The 20,202-nt window shown below is 44.1% G+C and overlaps 1 protein-coding gene across 2 annotated transcripts in view; it reads right to left on the reverse strand.

Moving 5' to 3' along the window:
* The window catches only part of igsf3 (immunoglobulin superfamily, member 3), an 80,781-nt gene that overhangs the window by 24,649 nt on the left and 35,930 nt on the right, over positions 1-20,202 (reverse strand). For both annotated transcript variants that reach the window (XM_061088445.1, XM_061088444.1), the window contains 2 exons: positions 5,902-6,321; positions 1,937-2,323 (listed from right to left, as the gene is read on the reverse strand). In XM_061088445.1, the coding sequence (XP_060944428.1) occupies positions 1,937-2,323; positions 5,902-6,321 (807 nt within the window). The remainder of the gene's footprint in view (positions 1-1,936; positions 2,324-5,901; positions 6,322-20,202) is intronic.

The following is a 20,202-nucleotide window of genomic DNA, read 5'->3' on the forward strand; positions in this document are numbered from 1 at the left end:
GAATAAACTCCTTCATTCGAACAAACTAGGACAGACAAAAGTAAAACCCTTCATCCTTTTCTTGTTCCTCAGTATATCCCCGATATCTTACTCTTGACACTTCTATCCATAGGACAGGTTTTCCCTGTTGCATGAGAGCTCTCTCTCCTTCTGCAGAGTGAAACTCATCCATCAATGCTGATCTTGTCAGAAGCGTTTGGCCCTGTTTGATCTCTGCTGTCACCTCCGACTCAACTTTAACCCCTGTCGAACCCTATTACACCAGCACTCAGCCAACTCCCACAATCGGAGTTATGAAGCACATCTTGAAACCGTGTGTGTGTGTGTGTGTGCAGGTGAGAGAAAGCAGACATGGGAGGGCAGTTTGTGCATGAAATAAACGCTGCCTGACCGCTACTGCTGTGTTTCCTGGGAGTTTCTCCTCCAATAACCATGGCTATTATCCTGTGTAAACACTATAAACATCTTTTATGGGGCATTACGGTCTTTCGTTGGGGAAACAAAACCTCCCATACAGAGAGCTTCTCGGGAGAATGCCGCAGGCTTGGGGCCCATTGTTTTTGGGCTGATTTAGCAGGGGGTGCAGAGCAGTCAGGGTGAGGAAGCATTTGGCTGCTTGGGAGGAAATATCATCATGCTTTATTATACAGGTAGCTGCTGGCTCCATGCACTTCAGAGAGAAGTGAAGGTAGAAATAGAAAAGGGGGGTATGTCTCCAACTGATTGAAGGGTTTAAGAAACACCTCGCTGGTCAGACCTGGAATTAACATCCTGAGAGATCTCATCACAAGTGGACGGGGTTGTCTGTTCGCTTTTTGCATTAAAAGTTGTTGATCGGATCTCACTTCTTCTGCTCTATATGCAAATAAGCATTTAAGTAATTTGTGTCCACGAAGACCAAATGACAATGACGACAATCTGTGTGTGTCAGAGGACATTAATGGTTTGTCATATGTGGCCCAGAAAAAAGAATAGGGCCACATGTGTTCCAGACCATTTCAGAATGTGGTCTGAGGAGTGATAAGATCTTTGGATGCATTCATACGTGAATTTTGCGACCACTTGTCATCCGATCACTTAGGACGGATGTTAAAACCAGGTCTGAACGGGGTCTCGGTGACTAATGAGAGGACTGTTTGCACGGTTTGACTGTAATCACTGACACAAGCCCACCATGCCGCCCTGCTTAATCCAGCTGAAGGAGACTGCCTCGCGAGAACACATTAATTTAAGCCTGGGGAACCACTTAGAGGGCCCCGGAGAGCCTAGACCCTTTCTCTGCTTCTTTTCTCTTTCCACGGTTTCATTTCATGGCTGTTAGCTCAGCCTCCTCGAGTCTGGCCTCCTCTGCTCTCCATTACCCAACTATAGTGTTGCCACCTCCCTAAACACACACACACACACACACACACACACACACACACACACACACACACACACACACACACACACACACACACACACACACACACACACACACACACACACACACACACACACACACACACACACACACACACACACACACACACACACACACACACACACACACACACACACACACACACTCACAGCTAAACCAAGGAAATGGGAAGGACCGTAATGCTGCATTACCAATCCTTAGCAATCCACTCAAACAGAAAATACATCAGGAGTAAGAGCACCATTATCCTTTTCCCTCTTACTCACAGCTAACAATAGAGGCTGCACAGCTATCTGTTATAGGCCACCTTGTAGAGAGCGAGGGAAGAGAGGGGGAGGGAGGAAGAGAGAGAGAGAGAGAGAGAGGCTGGAGAAAAGCACAGTATGACAGTGTTCTCCACTGCCTTTATGGAGATAAAACTCTTTATGATGAAGAGCTCTTCAATCTTAGTCTAACTGACAACTAAGGACAGGACAAGTAAGCCATTGGCCTCATGAACAGATTATTACTCACTGAGCGGCAGGACTGTGATCTGGACGTTGCGAGACCTCTTGCTGCGGTCGATGAAGTCTCCCGTGGGCGTCTTCTCCCGCTCGGTCACGCGGCAGATGTATTTGCCGGCGTCGTCGGGCCGCAGGTGCTGCAGCTTGAGCAGGTGCACGTTGGGGCTCTCCTTGCGCACGGTGATGTGGCCGGCAGCCTCGCGGGCGACGTAATCTGGGCCCAGGACGGGCACGGCACTGGGGCCCACCACGGCCACCGGTGAGCTGCTGAAGACCCACGACACCGAGAAGAAGCGCTCGGGCACATTCTGGGCCTCAATCGTGCAGCGAAGCTCCAGCGGCTCACCGGCCGTGAAGGACCGCCGCTCCGTGTTCACCTGGATGCTGAAGTCCCGATCTTAGTAGAAGATGGAGGGGAAAACAGAGGGAACATCAAGGTTAGAGGAGGGGTGTTTCGCATAACAATCATATATGTGGTCAGGAGGCAGGAGAACTATATACACAATCTGGGATTCTGATCCTCACAGCTAAAAGAGACAGAGTGTGTGTGTGTGGGGGGGAGAGTTCCTGAGAGGTTTTCATGAATACTGGTAATATAAATGTTTGGTAGAAGAGAAAGGGTCATTTTCTCGAGTTAAAAGCCTAAAAAGAAGAGAGGAAGACAAGAAAATCCTGGTATGGGGGTTTGTCTTTGGTCGAGACAAACAGTGGAAAGACCAGTTGGTTTATAGCGGGTGGATGCAGTAACATAGGCTGAGGTCACACGAGGCATCACTCTGGTAAAACGGTAATCTTTCATGGGGCTCTACTCGCTATCCCGCCCCCTTGATTTCACCTCTGCAATAAAAAGCACATCTAATTAAAATTCTCGTCGGCAATCTGAAACAGAGTCAGGCAGCGCGTTGTCTCTCTCTCCTCCTGCGCCGGCCTACGACGGAGCAGGCAGAGCAAACGCTGCTGGTGCTCGCCCCTCCACACGGTTTTCTGTGTGTGTGCTGTTTCGTTTGCACTTGTGTGTGTGTTCAGTTTTATTTGCTGTATTAATTTCCAGATGATGAGCACAGTGTGTATCAGAGCCGGTTTGCCTCTCAGTGAGGTGGTAGCCCTGAGCTGTAATTACAAAGACTTTAAACTGACTTCCTCAGAAACACACTCTCGGAAAAAAAAGTTCAAAGTCTGCCGCCGGTACAGAGCTCGTTACGAAGGAGAACAATATCGTGGGTGGGGGGAGGGTGGGAGGGGGGTGATGGGGAGGGGGGGCTTTTTGGACACGTACAAACACACGGATGTGCGCACATGCTGAATATTGACATACAAACACAGTGTGTGTTTACTGGTGCAGAAACAATTAACATCTACCAATAAACGTGGAAATTAACTGTTTACACTTTTGATGACAAATATTTAGTTGTTCGTTATAAATTAATAACGCTTTTCTCTGTTATACATTATACATAATGAATGCATAATGTAAATAGGATATTAATTAAATTTTATCATTGCCTTAATGAAAGTGTATCTCAGAGCATTTTATGTTTCTATTTTTGACATTTTAAAAACAAAAAACTAAAATGGCGTGTAGCGTGTAAACCTCCGCCAACGGCCAACACTCTCCTCAAATTGAATCAAGCTAACACATATCAGTCCTCTCAATATTTTGTTTTAATCAAGAACCATGAATAACTTCCTGGAGAGATGAGAAAATGCCATTTCTAGCAATTTTCAAGACAGTGATAACAAAATGTCTTTGTTCAGGTCCAATGCCGAAATTTAATAGGCTCTCTCCAGATCCGTCCACCAAGTTCCACCTAAATTTCAAAGAAATCTGTGGAGTAGTTTTTGCGTGATCATGCTGACACACACATACATGGACAGCGAAACCTAACCCTCTCGTGATCGTGAATAACATCACTAGATTTATTATTTACGTCATGTTTTTCCGTATGAAAGATTTTTTTTACAGTTTTACAGATATCCTAGAGAATAATTCATGGATCTTGATGAAATAAAAATCAGGCATGTTTGAGGAACTGATATTTCTGAGTGTATGTGAAGATGAAATAATCATTACTTGCAACCCTGAAACACTGATTCATGCACATAATGGCCTATGTTTGAAGAGAACAGCCCACAGAGGGTAAAGCAAAGAAACACCTTCCTACAGCAAGGCAGCAGCAAAGCAACACACTGTATCATGACATTAAATGTTAAGGAAGGGGAGCAAAAAAGCATTGACTGCCTGGTCTCCTACTACATGGTCAAAAACTGGTCACTGCTTAAGTGTTCAGCATGGAGCTCTGTTGGGCCAGTGTTTTACAGGAAGAGTTCAAACGAGAGCTCTAGAGGGACTCGGGATAGCAGGCGGAGGGAGGGAGAAAGTGGCTGATGCAGAAAAACTGAGGGAGCACGGAAAAAAGAAAGACGCAGCAGTGAGACACGACTGCAGGAAATAAGAAGTGATGTGACAGTGGGGATGAACAAAGGAGGAGGTGAAAGAGAAGAGAGAGATAGTAAGAACGGAGTGTGAAAGGAACATTAGGATTCTGTCTGGCGCTGCTCTCTCTTGATGCCGGCTGTGGCTGATTACCTTGTGATGGGGCTGTCTTGAGATACACTCCATCTTTTATAATAGGAGTCTAATGGAGGAGATGCTCCCTCTCTAACTTTTCTCTGTCAGAAATGCAATTGGACGGGGGCACACATCAAACAGACAATTTGGGATCGGAGGTATGCCAGCTGTGCTCTCATCGTGTGCAGGCAGAACTCCAAGTAAAGTCACACATTTGAGTTTGAGGACCCGCATCCAGCGCCGCGCCCCTTAGCACAATTCTGCTGTATTCTTTTTGTCACGCAACAACACCTCCATCCATTATAGATTAGAGAGAAGACAAAGAGTGACGAAGGGTGCTGCTGGGGGAGCTCTTTGTGCCTTTTGTCTCCTCCCTATAGTAACAGGATCTCATCTGACAAACTTGCTTTTACATTCGAGGGTTACCATTCTCCCTCTTGTGCTCGCAGTGCTATCTGGGGCACCATCAAGTTGTATTGGTCCAGAGCGGATCTGATGCCTAATGGAGAAAGGCAAAACGATTCCACTTTGAAGTGATTTACTGACAGGAGACACACTCGCCACTGTGTGCGCTGCCTTGGTAATTGAGCTAATGTCAAAATGGTTTATCGCCCATCTCCGCGACCCCTTCTTGGAGCCACACAAAGACAATCTTTATGGGTGTGGATACAGCGGCGGTGGAAGTGATGGGGTCAAGTCGGGTGAGAGGTGACGAGGATGCGAGCAGTCGTAAAGTTGTCCTTTGCTTCCGGTCCATTAAGTCTAGATGTAGAGGGCTTATTAGATCATTATCATAGGAGGCATATTCCTCCATCAGGCACCTCAATGGACTCTTTGTCTCTGCCTTGTTCTTCCATCATGGAGCCCTTGTTACTTACTGAACCACATGTCATGGTGCCGCCCTTCCCTCCCCAGAACGTCTTCCTCGCTATCTTGGTAACTCCCTTCCATTAGACAATCTCCTCCTTCAGATATACTAGCACTGGTAATGCACTCACGCACTAACTAGACGAATGTCTATTGCTGGGGAGGGGCGATTGAAAAACCCATTTTTGGCTTCTGACCTCCGGGCCTCTGGTTGCCTAGAGAGATATTACATATGTGGAAGCCATAGGGCCCCCCGTGGCAAACACCCACGCATTTTGCAGCCAGTTAAATTAGTCTCGGATACATTTGTAATGTTGTCCATCAAACAGACACAAATACAAAAGTGGGGAGTCTGTGGAGGTTTCGTTAAGCCCTTTTTAGCGAGCTAATGAGCTTAGTGGGAGATACTGATCAGCAATCAGAGGAAGCCGGCCCACATGCATGCAAGTGTTCTTGTCAAAAGGATGGGGACCTAGAAGCCGACCAGACTTTCCTCTCATTCCATCGTCTTTCACACAGAATTGATTCCCTTTACTCACCCGTGGGTTGAATGCGGAGCTGAGTCTTGTCGCTCTGCTTGCGGGTCATGGCGAACCAGCTGCCGTCCGCATCCTGAATCCACTCTGCAGCCTGGCAGTAGAGAAGGCCCTGGTCCATGGGCTGCAGCTTGTGAATGGTCAGCCTGTAGGACGTGGCGCTGGTTTTATCCAGTCGGAGGTCCCCGGCTGCCATCCTCTGCCGGTACGGTCCACCAGAGCGGAGAACAAAGTCCCTGGACAACGTGACCAGCTCCTGAGGCGGGGCGGTTGCTTCCTCCGGAGAGCGCAGGTACCAACCCACCGACAAGTGAGTGTGCTGCTCCGTGGTCCGGGACACCTCGCAGGTCAGCTGTAGCGTGTCGCCCTCAACCTTGGACAGAGTCTGGACCGGTGCCGTTACTGTCAATGAGTCAGCAATGACTGCGGAAGAAAGAAAGGTGGAAGAGGGAAAATTAGCACAGAATATGTGGAGGCCGCTGGGGATGTAAGGGCAGATTAAGACCCCCACCATATACTTATTCATTTGGCAAATTTCCCCAGTTTGGGACTGATAGAGGATTATTGTCTCATCTTAAAATAATCCTGAGATACCATGTAATTCTGTTGTTAAAGATGGAAAACCACTGGTTTACACTATTATGGAAGTGCAAATAAACAGGCTGCTATGAAGTGGTTCAAAATCTAATTTACTCCCCATTGTGAGGAAAAGGTGTTAATGAAAGCAACCTTTTTGTTCTGAAGCGTCTCTCTCCAGTTCCCTTTTCATACATGATCACGGCGCTGACATGTGATTGTCGATCTCAATCTCACCCACCCCAGACCCCCCCCCCCGACTCACTATATCCTAAGTGCTTTTCCATAGCACACACACACACAAACACACACACCAGCTCAGCTTGCAGCCACGCACCCTCCCAATAAACTTTCATACAGTCCTTTGATCACACATACTAAATTTACAAACTGCAAGTTAAATTGCCGTAATAAATTCATCCCAGCTCCTCTATCTACAACACAACTGAGAACAGAGGACAGACTTCAAGCCAGATGGCTGCAAACAGAGGAGATGAGAGCGGGGGACAGTCAAGAGCAAGGAGGCAACATCAAGGCTTCAAGATGTGATCGTTTCAGGAAGCAGCCTGGAAACGCTCGGAACTCTGACAAAAATAAACAGGTATAGCTTTGTAAGAAAAGGAGCTTGTGTTGCCACAGAAGTATTTTTGGATGTGTACCAGGACACTGCTGTATATGTGTGAGAGACAGAGAGCGATAAAGAGAGAGAGAGAGAGAGAGAGAGAGAGAGAGAGAAAGAAAGAGAAAGAGAGAGAGAGAGAAAGAGAGAGAGAGAGAGAAAAGACTATCCATGGTCCTAAGAGTGCAAAATCATCTCACATTAATGACAACCAAATAGGAGAGGACTTAAAGTTAGAATAAAAAAAGGTAGTGCCAGTGTGCTGAGTGAAAGCTCTCACAACAGATCATCATCAATCTAATAATTCCAGAAATCTTTTTCTATCTGCAGTTCGCAGACCTTGCGAGGGTTCATCTTGTCTGCCTCACACTTCACATGCCTATTATTAGTACCAAGAGAGTGCAGACATGTTCAATATACTTTAAATCAATAAATGACCAGTCGCTCTGTCGCAGCGACGGGCGAAAGACCTTTTCAACGACAATGGCATCAGTGACTGATTTTCAAGTTCTGTGTCCTGTGTTCTTAGTCTAGCTTCAACAAGCTCAAAGGCGGAGGCTTCAGGGTTTCGCAGTTTGTGTTTACTTTCCACGACTCAATTACTGCAGGTCACTTTTTACAGTTTCAGAAGGAAAACTGCAACCCGCACCACCACAGGCCGAGCAAACAGCCCCACTCCAAACAGCTATGTTTACGAGGGCCACTGCACTACAATGCATGACCTGAGGCTGCAGACATGCTCAGATGTACATTGTGTGTTTTTGCACATGCACCTGATGCCTGAGAAGCATATACGGACCCATAAGTGTTGAGTGTTTAACAGACAGCCATCAACCATTTAAGCTCAAGTGTGAGCAATTCCAAAAGAATCTTTCTTGCGTTGCCTCGTGGTGACAGAAATTGGAAGCGGGTATATTCTTGTGGAGTGCTTTGTCAAGATGTTTGGCTAATCAGGCTCTGAAGGGGATTGTCATTGTGACGACTACAAATCATTTCAGGTCTGTGCTTCTCCTCAACTCACCTGCTTTGACTACAAACGTATTCAGGGAAAAGCTTTCCTCCCACATTGTTTGGGATTTATTCAAATACATACTACACACACACGCACCAACTTTAAACAAGGTGCTCCTCGCGTGTGCTCACGCATCTGTGTGTAGAAACACGAGATGAGGGACCAAGATGGGAAGAACAGAGAAACAGACGACACTGATGAAATAAACCGTGGTGGGTGTGGGTGAGTGAAATGAGGTGGTGGTGGGGGAGGCGGAAGGGGGTGGCGAACAAAGGCTCAGAAAAGATCAGAGAAAGAAAGATGGAGGGGGCGGAGAAAAAAAGACGCTTGACATCTGGTTACCGGAGTTTAACAAGACACTCAAAAGAAAGAACCGGGGCTAAAACAGTAGTGGCAGGAAAATAAAGTGAGTAATCAGGTGGGTCAGACACAATGACACTCAGATGAGATGCCGCTCCGCAGATATTTATACACGCCATGATAAGAATAAACAGCTCCTACGGCAGTTTTAAAATACTGATGAGGTCGGACCGAATATGTCATCTAATCCACTTCTACATTTTCTTCAGTGCTGGCAGCAGTCATTGACATCAATAAAAACACGTCTGCTGATTTATTTGGCTGTTTGACACATGAGGAAATTACACATTTGGGAATACCACTAGACCTTAATCTGTGCTTAGATTCAGATGAAAGGTTATGACAGTCTGTGTTTTCAAAGGGCTCGAACCACTGGGCAATCTTTTGTATCTTTTATGAATTGCCTCTGCTGTCTGTTGCTTTGGTCGTTTGAATGTCAGCAGGATTAGGCAAAAACTTCTAAATGGATTTTCCAGAAAACCTGTGACATGTTGGCATGGACCCAGACAAAGAAACGGACCCCTCAAAAATAGCATCAGTTACTTTAGAAATGTTTGGATTTTATCGCAGATTTTCGACTGAATAATTCATGAATCTTAATGAAGAAAGAAAAACAGGCATATTTAAGGGACTGATGGCTATGAGTTTGTGCAATTTGGTGCAGATCCAAATAAAAATCCAGATCAAGCCGATTTTATTTGTGGTTTCTTAAGGGCACTGTTGGGCCTTGGTTGAGGTGTGCCCTCCACTGAGTGCTAGTTTCCACTGGAATTATAGTGTGATAACATGATTCTCTTTTTTTTTTCTACAAACCTGTAAATAAAAGATTTAAAGTGAGAAAAAAATCGTTTTGTGTGACTTTGTCAATGTGTGACTTCAGAATATTTACTTGGCTATATTCTGAAATTCTGCACTCTTCATGTACTTTAACGGGAGAAAGACCGCTCGACAAAAACAGATTATTACAAGGTCACCTCATTGTAACTGTATGTTGAAAAGCGCTTTGCTGAAGACTCCTAAAATCTCTTTTATACCATCAGACGTTCTGTGTGGAAATGACATAATCAAATGAAAGATCGTGCTCCTTTAAAAAGCATCACTGACGTCTGATTCTGCTCTTCAAAGACACTGGTGTTGCCACATCCTTTCATTCTGACTCTCCATTCAACACCGACTGGACGGCTGCCTCACACAGACACACTGTTGCCACAACAACACACCTACGCTACAACCTGCCATTGCCATAGCAACGTTCCCACATGATGCTGCGGGCCTCTGAGAACACCCGGGAGCTACCATAACAACCCCCTCCTCCCCCTCTACAACAACCCAATTCTAAATCTTACTGCCGTCCGCTGTGGACTTCACCTCGGGAACACAGGGTGAAAACAGCAAACTGATTCTTCACGCCCCTTAGCCCACTTCATATGGAGATACTCAACACATAAAATCCTCTGGGCCAATCACATCCCTGCAGGCAGAGATCTGCTGAAAGACAGAACCAATCAGACACTCTCAGCATCTCTGAGGGTTAGGCTGAGGTTGTAAACACACCAAGATCGCCTAACAGCCCGGATGACCTCAATCTGGGGAGGATTAAGAACACCATGAGATGGCTTTCTCGGACATGCACACAAAATTGAGAGAGTGTGAGAGAGTACTCTCACTTGCATCATGTGAGGACATCACGTTGACTTGTTTAGCTTAAAGAACAAATGCTGAATCAAATGCAAGTATTGCAATGACCTTAAAAGACTAAGCTGACAGTAGTCTGTTTCTTTTGTAGACAACGAATCCCAAAATCAGATAAGGATCGACAACTCGAATGGCACTTAGTAGAAGGGCAAGGCCAAACAGTCCCCATTAATTAAATTATCCTGCACTAAATTCCACACACTCGTAGATATCAGTCCTCTAAACAAGCCTGCTACTATTCATCAAGATATATGAATTATTCCCAAAGACACCATGTTAAAGAAAGTGATGAAAAATAAAATCTTGGATCTGCACTCTGATCTAGATCCACCCTCAAATATATTGGGTTTCTTTTCTGTCCCATACCAGATCCCTCCACCAAATTGTGGTAATCCGTCCAGTAGTTTTTGCCGATCTTTTTTACAAACAAAACCGATCACCATACAAACTTGAATTGCATTCGATAGAGCACACTCCCCTGCCAAGGCCCAGGACTCCTTTAAAATCAATTCAAGATGTACCAAATTTCACACACTCATATCAGTCTACTAAATATTCTCTTTATAAAAAAAATCTAAATCCACAAATCTGCAGAAATGTCAAACAACGCACTTTTTTGCCCTTGATCCGCCCCCTGATCCGGATCCACACCTAAATTGAATCGGTCCTTTCATGACCCAGACTGAACCTTTCAAATAAGTGTTGTGGTAATCTGTAGGTTTTACGTTAACAGATAAGGGTAAAGACGTATCGTCCTTGGCAGCGGTAACGACTCCATGAACATTTTACTATTAAGCGAAGGCAAAAACCTGATCTACTTCAAGACGACAACTGATATTGAGAAACTATTACCAACATTCCACTGCATGTTTTTTTTCACCACGATGAACATTTCCACATAAGTTTATTTTAGGTGAGTTTATATTAGCCATTTTGTGTCCTCATTAACCAGCACTGCAAATGTCTAACAATCCCAATCTAATTTGATTGAATTTCTCCTACTAACATCGACAAGTGTCAAAATAAAAGTTCTGAAGACGATAGGAATGTGATACATATTCCAAATATTTAGTAATTTCACTACAAATAAACCTGCTTGTGTCTACAGCAATTAAATTAGTTAAGTTTGATTAGCATGAAATACATTTCTGAAGGACTTTATAAAGTATTGAATGTTATTTTCCTTATTTGTATCACTTCCCTATGTGTTGGTATCTCTCAATATTGGAATTTCAAACAGAAAGATCAGGTAATCTTTCATATCGTAAGATCTCGTGTGTAGATGTGAAGAAAAGAAACATGTCTCTGTTATTCTGCTTCTTTTGACTGACACAGAAGACGTCAATCCGTCATAAATCTTTAAAACTACTCTCTTCCTGCTCTACCTCATCTGCAATTTTCTCTTTCATCTCTCCTCCACTCGTGATCTTCCCCTCCACTTGCACAGTGCGGTGAAGTGAGCGACGGTTGTCATCCCTCAAGCCGGCCTTTTAAGTCCAGTCACACAGGGATAGAAGTGTGGGGGACACGAGGACACAAAAATGGATGGAAGAGAGATTTTCGCAAAGATGACACCGTGAGAGGAAAAGAAGATAATTCATGAAGTCTCATCCGTTACATTTTGCATGTGCCCAAAATTATAACATCTCTCTGCAGTGTTTGAGGTGGCTATTGAAGCTGCAGTCGCAGAGAACGACTCCTCACAGACATGGGAACTAAAAGGGAATCAAACAGCGGCGTTTGTGTGAGCGTTCAGTGTTTCTCATCTGAGTGATTATTTGAACACAGTTTTGAAAAAAGGTGGAAGCAAAACAGCACAGAGTGAAGACACAACCACCCAACACTTTGTGCACTCACTGTTGTGTGCTGATAGCTGTGGTCTGGTCTTGAGAAAAGATGATTACAGGCGGAACTAGAGAGATCTGCGGTGCACTCTGGATGTTACCACTGCTGCAAATGTTAATACTGGAATAAGCATGTGTTCGCACTGTGTCAGCAACACAAACAACACATGGACGCACCCCAACAGATGCTACTTAATTGTGTTTCTTTGCATGTATTTGTGTTTCTGTTTTTGCCTATTTTACTGTACAAGGCAAGTTTGGTAATTCCCCGTATGCTGCTTTCAAACCGAAAATGTTCCTGAGGGGCTGTATGTGAAAACGCAAATGTACAATTCAGTTTCTTCTCGTGTCTTCTAATACTTTTACTGCTAGCCCCCTATTGATGTCTGAAGTGAGCCCATGTGAGAATAGAGCAGGAGAATAAGAATATTCCAATGAGCGAGTGGTGGTGTTGATGATGCTTTAATGGCATTTCTAAAACTAGGATACAAATATCTCAGGATGAAAATGAGGTGCGAAACACGTAGAAGAAGATGTCAACTTGGAGTGTCGACCTCCGTGCCGACACTTTCCCGCAGTGGGATTTATACGTCATGTCCTGACTTCTGTGCACTTCACCGAGCTGCCACTCCTTGCCTGAAGCTTCCACACTGTTTCTCAATGCTGTTAATGTGTCTGACTCTGAAAACCTCCTGCTGCGTTCTTCATATGGGAATGGAAAGATCCGGTGTTGGTAGCTTAGCCTCAATTTGGAAAAAGTCACACTTTTGCCACTGGGTGCCATCCAAATAAAGAAGAAGATATCAAAAGGTGTGTAACCATAATAATATCCATTAGGAAGTTTTTCTATCACATACATTTGAATAATGATGAGGCAGTCAACAGAAACTCCAAATGGGCCTAATTTCTACACTACATAGCCTGTGGACATTTGAACAAAGTATCTGGACATTTGCATAGATGTGTTTTTGGAGCGGCATCATTAGTGAGAGGCAGGCACGGGCAGAAAACAACTAAAAATGACAGAGCTTATGAAGAGATAAACATGAAATGGTATTTCGGTGGCTAAAATAATGTGAATTGCAACAAAAGACGGGGGACATGTTCATTATCGCAAGAAGGAAACTTCCCTGTTAGTTCAGGGAGCACAATTAGCCATTAGCTTGAATGATCCAGTCGGGGGTCTGCATTTTACACTGAAGCTGCAGGAACAAACAGCAGTTTTAAGGTAAGACGGCTGTGACTGTGTCTATAAGGCTAAGTAATGATTATTCTGCAGTTCGGTTTGGGAATCTGTGACAGCTGATCGCAGAAAGACTGATGCTTTGGATGGAAGCTGTGTCATGTTGCTGTGTGTAGGTGCAGAGTCTCTACCTATGATCCTGTGTGGCTGATCAACATTTCTCTGCCTGTTTACACTTCAGTCGTCTCTGATATGACATGTTTGCATAAATTTACCTCGGCTGGCATGCACCCAGTTCCAGGTATATTATGAGGAAGGAGGAGAATTTCCAGACTTGTCAATGCACCGGTGCTCTTAACTTGTGAAGCAGGCAAGCAGCGTGACAACATGACTTTTTTTATGCCAAAGTTGTGCTTTTATGTTTAAACCGTGCTGTCAGTCGATGTTTTTGGACACGCACAGATGTCTCTCTTCCTCTGGAGCTATCTTTGAATAGTCTCAGGTAGCGTCACCGCGGAATATGTTGCCGTCAAGAGTTGACGTGTTTATCAAAAGTGGCGTGTGACTGAAGAAAGGTAAATAATGCAAGGATATGTGCCACATTGAAATTCAGCCCCAGCGTGCACTGCATCACAGATTGTAAATGGGAGACCCCCTCTATGATGCATGTGTTTTGTTGGTGTAATTGTTGATGACATGTGTCCATTCTAGGTTTCTTTGTATGCTTTGTTGTCCCCACAAGATTGTAAAAAAGACTACATTTAAACGTTGGATATGTCACTCTATTTATTTTGGAGACGATAAACAAGCCCATCACTTTCAAAATAAAAAACGTCTTTTCATGAGTCTCAAGGTAAAAAAAACAGTTTGGCTCAATCTGTGCCCAAATCTGTACCAAACAGTCTTCCACCTAAGTGGATGACTACCTACAGCGCTAACCTTTTGGAGTTGACTACAATGGTACAAATTTGAGACAACCTACCATGCTGGATTTGCCTCCTGCATGTAAGACCCTCCCAATCATGGTGAACAAGAAACCAGTCTATGTGGTGGTTGTACATGTTTAAATCTAAATCTCCTCCTCCATACCCTCTGCTCTTCTGGGAAGTTGTCCCACAAGATTACTAAAACTGGCTGCAGGGGTCCTCTCAAATTCAGCCACGAACGCACAAGTGAGGTTGGGCACCCATGTTTGGTGACACAACCAGTGAAACAGTTCATCCTACAAGTGAGGGGGTTGAGGTGAGGGCTCTCTCCGGCCCAGTTCTTCCAAACCAAAACAAGAAACTCTCTGTTAGAGGTTTTGCTTTCAGCTCAGCTGCATCGTATGTTGAGGCAAAACAGACCTTCATTGACTATTATTGCTAATTGACTAGATACAAGCACATGAAACTATATGGATAGTAGGTATGGATAGGATAGTCCACAGACTTTTGCCCTATTGTGTATGACATTCATAAGACTGCTGCCTCTAAACGCAGATGTTCAGCCAGTGCTGAAGTGGTTACAGCATTCCACCGTGTAACAGCCTTTAAGTGTCTGTGTTTCTATGTTTGTGTGTGTGTGTACTGCTGCAAAGCAAATGGCGATTTGGCAAAGCTACTAGGGTAATTATTGTTAATTACTCGGTGAAACTGAGAGGACTGCTGAGAGGAAAGCAGATTGAGTGGGCGATCCTTAGCTTTACTTCATGTGAGTCCAGCCTCATCACCCTGCAGACGTCACTCTCTGGCCCAGGAGGCCGGCAATGCATGCAGGCGTATCCTGGGTCAGGAAGTAATAGAGGGAGAAATAAACAGCAACTGTGTGCCTACACCTGTCCTTCTCATCCATTACCCGGCCCATTCACGTCCCCCGCTCTTTTGTTCCTCTCAGTGAGAGCTGTCGATGACTCAAAATGAGGGATGGAGTGGTTCAATTGGCAAACGGGCAGTGACGATGGTGAAGTGGGAGGAAGAGGAGAGAAGGTAAAGATGAAGACAAAAAGGAGAAGGAAGAGGATGAATAACAAAGAGGTATAGTGCTCTTTTGCTGGCTGCATCCCCCCCATACACACACACACAGTTTGTGATTCCTGAGCAGGAAGTGGAAAATCTACTTCAGATCATTATTTTCTTGTTGCCTATATATAGATGGTGTACTTGTCACTCACACTTCAATTCCCTTAATCCATGCACGCACAAACACTAATTTAGTGATCAACACACACACACACACACACACACACACACAGGTCTTCAAACGCAAGACCCTGAGCAACCAGTAGAGCCAACTGATGATCTGAGGGTCTGCACACTGTCCTCAGGAGCTTGTGCTGATAATATGGACAGGATGTGGAGTAATACCAGTAAAAAGGGGGCAGGGAAAGGATCCTACCCCAGAGCAAAAGCAACTGACTCGTGGGAGCCCTCTTTAAAAGGAGAAGAAAGGGGTGCGGGGGAAAAAAGCCAAAGGGGGTTGAAGTGTGAGATCTAGGTCCACAGCAGGGGGTGAATCAATAATACAACACACACATGATCAGATGAGCCCTGCACCTAATTTAGTCGAAGATGCAGAACAGCACTCACTTCATATGTGTGTTTCTGTGCGTTCACACATTTCTGTTTTGTAATACAGGCGTAAAAGATGTTGTGCATCGTATTGACCCGGGGAAACAATTGTGTATTTATTTAGTTGTCATGTCAGAATGCTGTTAGATCCTCTAAACTGTTGCAATTAACATGGCCTGTTATTTTTTTTCTTTAAATCTACAATGTACAATACCAAAGGGATTTTATGCTTCCGTTTACTCAAGTGTTATGTTGTTCAGAGCTGAAGGAAGCTGTGAACAATGTAGTTCAGGGTATATATATATATAAAATCAGAAGACAAACATGGGCAATAAAAGCAAAGCAAAAAATGTCTATTTATTACAACGAAAGAGTAAAGGCCGGCGCATGCTTCTGCAACGGCGTCTGCGGCTTTTCACGCAGTTGTGACGCAGGACTCGTTGTCATTCATGGTTTTCCAAGCGTTGCGCATGTTTCCATGCAATTCCCCGCCAGAACACAGGCGGAGTAATGTTTTTTGTCGAAGTCGGCTCTTCTTTGTGTGTGGCACGAAGAAGAGCGGTTTATTTACATCGCCACGGCGGCTCCTCAGAGCCTTATTCTGGTGGACAAATCCGCCGGTTAGTGACGGGTTATACTAGTGGACATAGTGTCGGATCTCTTCTGCCAAGTGCTCTTCTATTTGGTCCATATTCGTTCTTCTAAATCTTCCGTGGTTTCCGCCGGTTCCGGGCATGAAACCGGAAATGCGACTCTGGAAAGGATGTAGTTAGCAGACCAATCACAGCCTTGCCGGCTACGTGAGGCTTACGGAGCTTTGCCGTCTAGTGAGAAAAATTGGGCGACGCACGTAAGCCGAAAGAAGGGTTATGTAAGCACGTAAGGGGCCCGGAAGGGCTCTTGCGCTTCCGGGCCCGTGAAAACGCAGAAGCATGCGCCGGCCTTTAAGTAGAGAAAGATATGGAGAGAGAGAGCTGGGAAGACGTGTAACAAAGGACCGGGTCGGAACCAAACCTGAAGCTGCAGCAGGGGGACGCAAGCATGCAGGGTTCCCAACTACCAGGTTAGCTAGCAGTTTTTCGCGATTATTTATCTGTAATTTATTTTTAACGTTAAAAATAGATTCAAACTAGAATGACCCTCAGTAGAGCACATACCTCAACCAAGGCCCAACAGTCTCCTTAAATTCAATCAAGCTGTATCGAATAACACAAACTCATAGATTTCATAAACCCTAACTGCTGATTTTATTTAATTTAGATGCATAAATTCTTCCCTGGGAAATCAGTGAAAAATGTATTAACTAATTAAAGAAATGCCCAATTTCACGATGTTATAGAAAAAGTTTTTAAAAAATCCTGGATACGCCCCTTTATGCAGATCCACACTGTAATGTAATGGTTCCGTTTGCGTTCTGTAATTTTTGTAAATATCTCGCAAACAAACTAACTAAACCAAACAAAAGAGAGAGGGGTTAAAAAAGAATCTCCTTGGCAGAAGTAATAATTTAAGTGAGTTCTTACATAAAAGTAAATAAACCAATTCATCAGACACAAAAACTCAGATAATTACTCCACTTTTTAAAATTGTAGTCCATATGGCCACGGTGTAATGACAGGCTGTTGAGGATGCCTCGAAACAGGACTCTTTAATAAGGACACACAATGAGGAAAGTGACAGCAAATTCATTAGTCTTTATGTGGCTGTTTCTGTGGAGTCACACAAAATTATTTGTAAATAGCTAACGGATTGGAAAACTGTCAAACATTTACTCCGACACAGCTAAGGTCTTGGTCAAAGGCGTGAAGGATTTCTCACATTGCTGAAAACAATTTTGGCATAATGACTAAATACTTTCATCTCACAACATCACATCGATCACATCGCATAACAAGAGCAACAAAACTCAAGTATCTGAAAACTGCAGGACCTTGATCACATGAATTCATGGCTCATCAGCAGCCATAGATGTTTTTTTCCCAAGCACTTATCCTAAAAATGAGTCAGTCTCTTTTCTCAAAAAAATTGTTTCTCCCTGCAGATCAAAGCAGCCGTGCAGTCAAATTGTGTGTACTAGAGCGGAAGCAGTTTTGATTTCGGCCTCATGTTGCACGTCAACCCCATCCCTTCTTCCCCTTGATATTTTAAATATGGTAAACTACAGTTTTCTACATTTACTGCGAATCATAAACAGAATGATGAGCGGGAGAGAAAGGATGGTTTTCTTTCGAATCTATAGCTGTTTTTCAGACATTAACTTTCCAAACTGATATTTCTGTCCGCGTCTTCTATGTGCATGGCTCCACCAATAATTGGATTGATCAACTTTTTGCCTTCTTCACATGTTGGAAACGTTATCAACAAGTGCACTTGCTCACTGTGAATTTTCCTGCTGTATTCTCATGTGGGCTCACTTCTCGGAACACTTTAGTAGGGCACTGGCAGGAAAAGGTCTGGAAAATGTCCGAAGCATTTTCCTATAGAGCAAACATGTCAGGGATTTCAATGCATGTCTAAAAGTCTGCACAGAATAAAATGGCTCTTTGTACATTATGAGTGAATACACAATTGTTAATCCCTCAAGGATGTTTTCGTCAGCATTCGTTTGTTTGTTCGCAGAATTATGTAAAAACTCCTGAACCAATTTCCAGGAAACTGGATGAAGGATCAAGGGGAAGGACCCTGGAATATTTTTTTGGGGAGAATTCATGGATCATGATTTTAGAAAAAATCCGACAAGGGACCGAAAGCTATGAGTGACGGAAATTTGGTGCAGATCCAAAAAAAAATCCAGATTACATAAGGTTTCGTAAGGGGATTGTTGGGCCTTGGCGGCCATATGCGTTCTTCTAAGTGCCATTGTAGTTTATTATCTGGATCACAAAGTGAGAATTAACTCCATTCATAATACCCCATACTGAAAACAGCATGATTTTGAGATTCAAAACAATCTTTGCTTTGATATTTTGAAGCTTGTAAAACTGAAAAATTAAATGTTTTCTATAATTTGCTTTTTAAATGAGCCACTGAGAAGAGGAGAACATCTCCCATTATCCAGTCTGATCAAAGAGGCTTCCACTTGGCCCTATCCTAACACACCACCTCCAATCTTCTAAAAACACAAAGAGAGATTAAATAGAAATAAAGAGGGGGATGAAATAGAAAAAGGCTGAGAGGATATAAAAGATCTTTCAGATGCTGTTATGAGATTTCCAGTTTCGGAGGTCCCCCACTACTGGAAAACCACTCTCAGTGGGTGTGTGAGTGCAACTGTGCAGCTCGTGCTCCAACACTGGGGTCACAATAACTGAAAGGAAAAAGGCCTCTTCATTTAATAAAGAGGAAGCGATCTTTCATGTCTCCTTACACCACCACGCTTCTCCAGGCTCTGTCCTATTTTCTCTCCTCCCAGTTTTCTCCTCACTCCAGCCATATTCCGTCTACGGCAGCCCACTCCCCTCCGCCGCCATCACCGCCGCCATCCACGCCCCCTCTTGCCGGTGCCACAGTATCTGGCCAGTTTCCTTCTCGACAGGCAAGTTGCTCGTCAGCACCCAATTATCACTTATTCAGTTTTTCTCAGACTACTTTATCCTCCAGCTCGTTTTTTTTTTATTGAGTGCCGATTCGTCTGTAACCGGATTACACTGTACATGTCAGTCAGACAATGACCATGGTGATAGCTGAAGGTTTATGTCCTGGGGGGGGGGGGGGTCATAAACAGTGTTGGGAGTAACGGCGTTTAAGTATAACGGCGTTACTAACGTAGTTCTTTTTCAGTAACGGAGTAATCTAATTAATTACTTTTGTCATCGTTACAACGCCGTTATCGTTATTGATAATGTAAAGTGGCGCGTTACTACAATTTGGTTGAATGAAGCGGTCAGTCGGCGATCTCAACCGGCAGCGACTCCGCAGTCCCCGACGCTGTTTGCCGGCTTCCTCCGCACTTCCGCTTTCTCCTGTCCCTTGCGACTCCTTCTCCACCAATGAATAGGCTTGACGTCGCTCGCTACGTCATCATCCGGCGACGGCTGTCAAACAACACTCTGGTGGGGGGGGGGGTCTCTCGATCCGTTACAATATTACACCCCAGCTGCGTGGAGAGAGCTGTCTCACTGCACGCTCTGACTACAGCTCAAGACAGCGACAATGGCGACGAGCCAGGGAAATTCAAAAGTAGCGTTCAATAACTGGAAGTACCGGCACTACTTCTCACACTACTTAATGGCCAGATTTTCCTTTGTTTCTTTTTACCCAAGTTTACATTTGCACTTGAATTTTATTTTCAATATTTATTTTTATATGTTTTAATTCTATGCATCATATGGCAGGCTGCAATCTATTGAGTTCAAATAAATACCAAATGTTCTAAAATACTGTATATAGTGTTTTTATTCTTCAATCAGTTAATATAAACATCTTTGACGTTAAAGATGTTACAGAACGTAACAGCGTTATAAAAC

The sequence above is a fragment of the Limanda limanda genome, chromosome 16, assembly GCF_963576545.1.
Source record: "Limanda limanda chromosome 16, fLimLim1.1, whole genome shotgun sequence".
NCBI lineage: Eukaryota > Metazoa > Chordata > Actinopteri > Pleuronectiformes > Pleuronectidae > Limanda > Limanda limanda.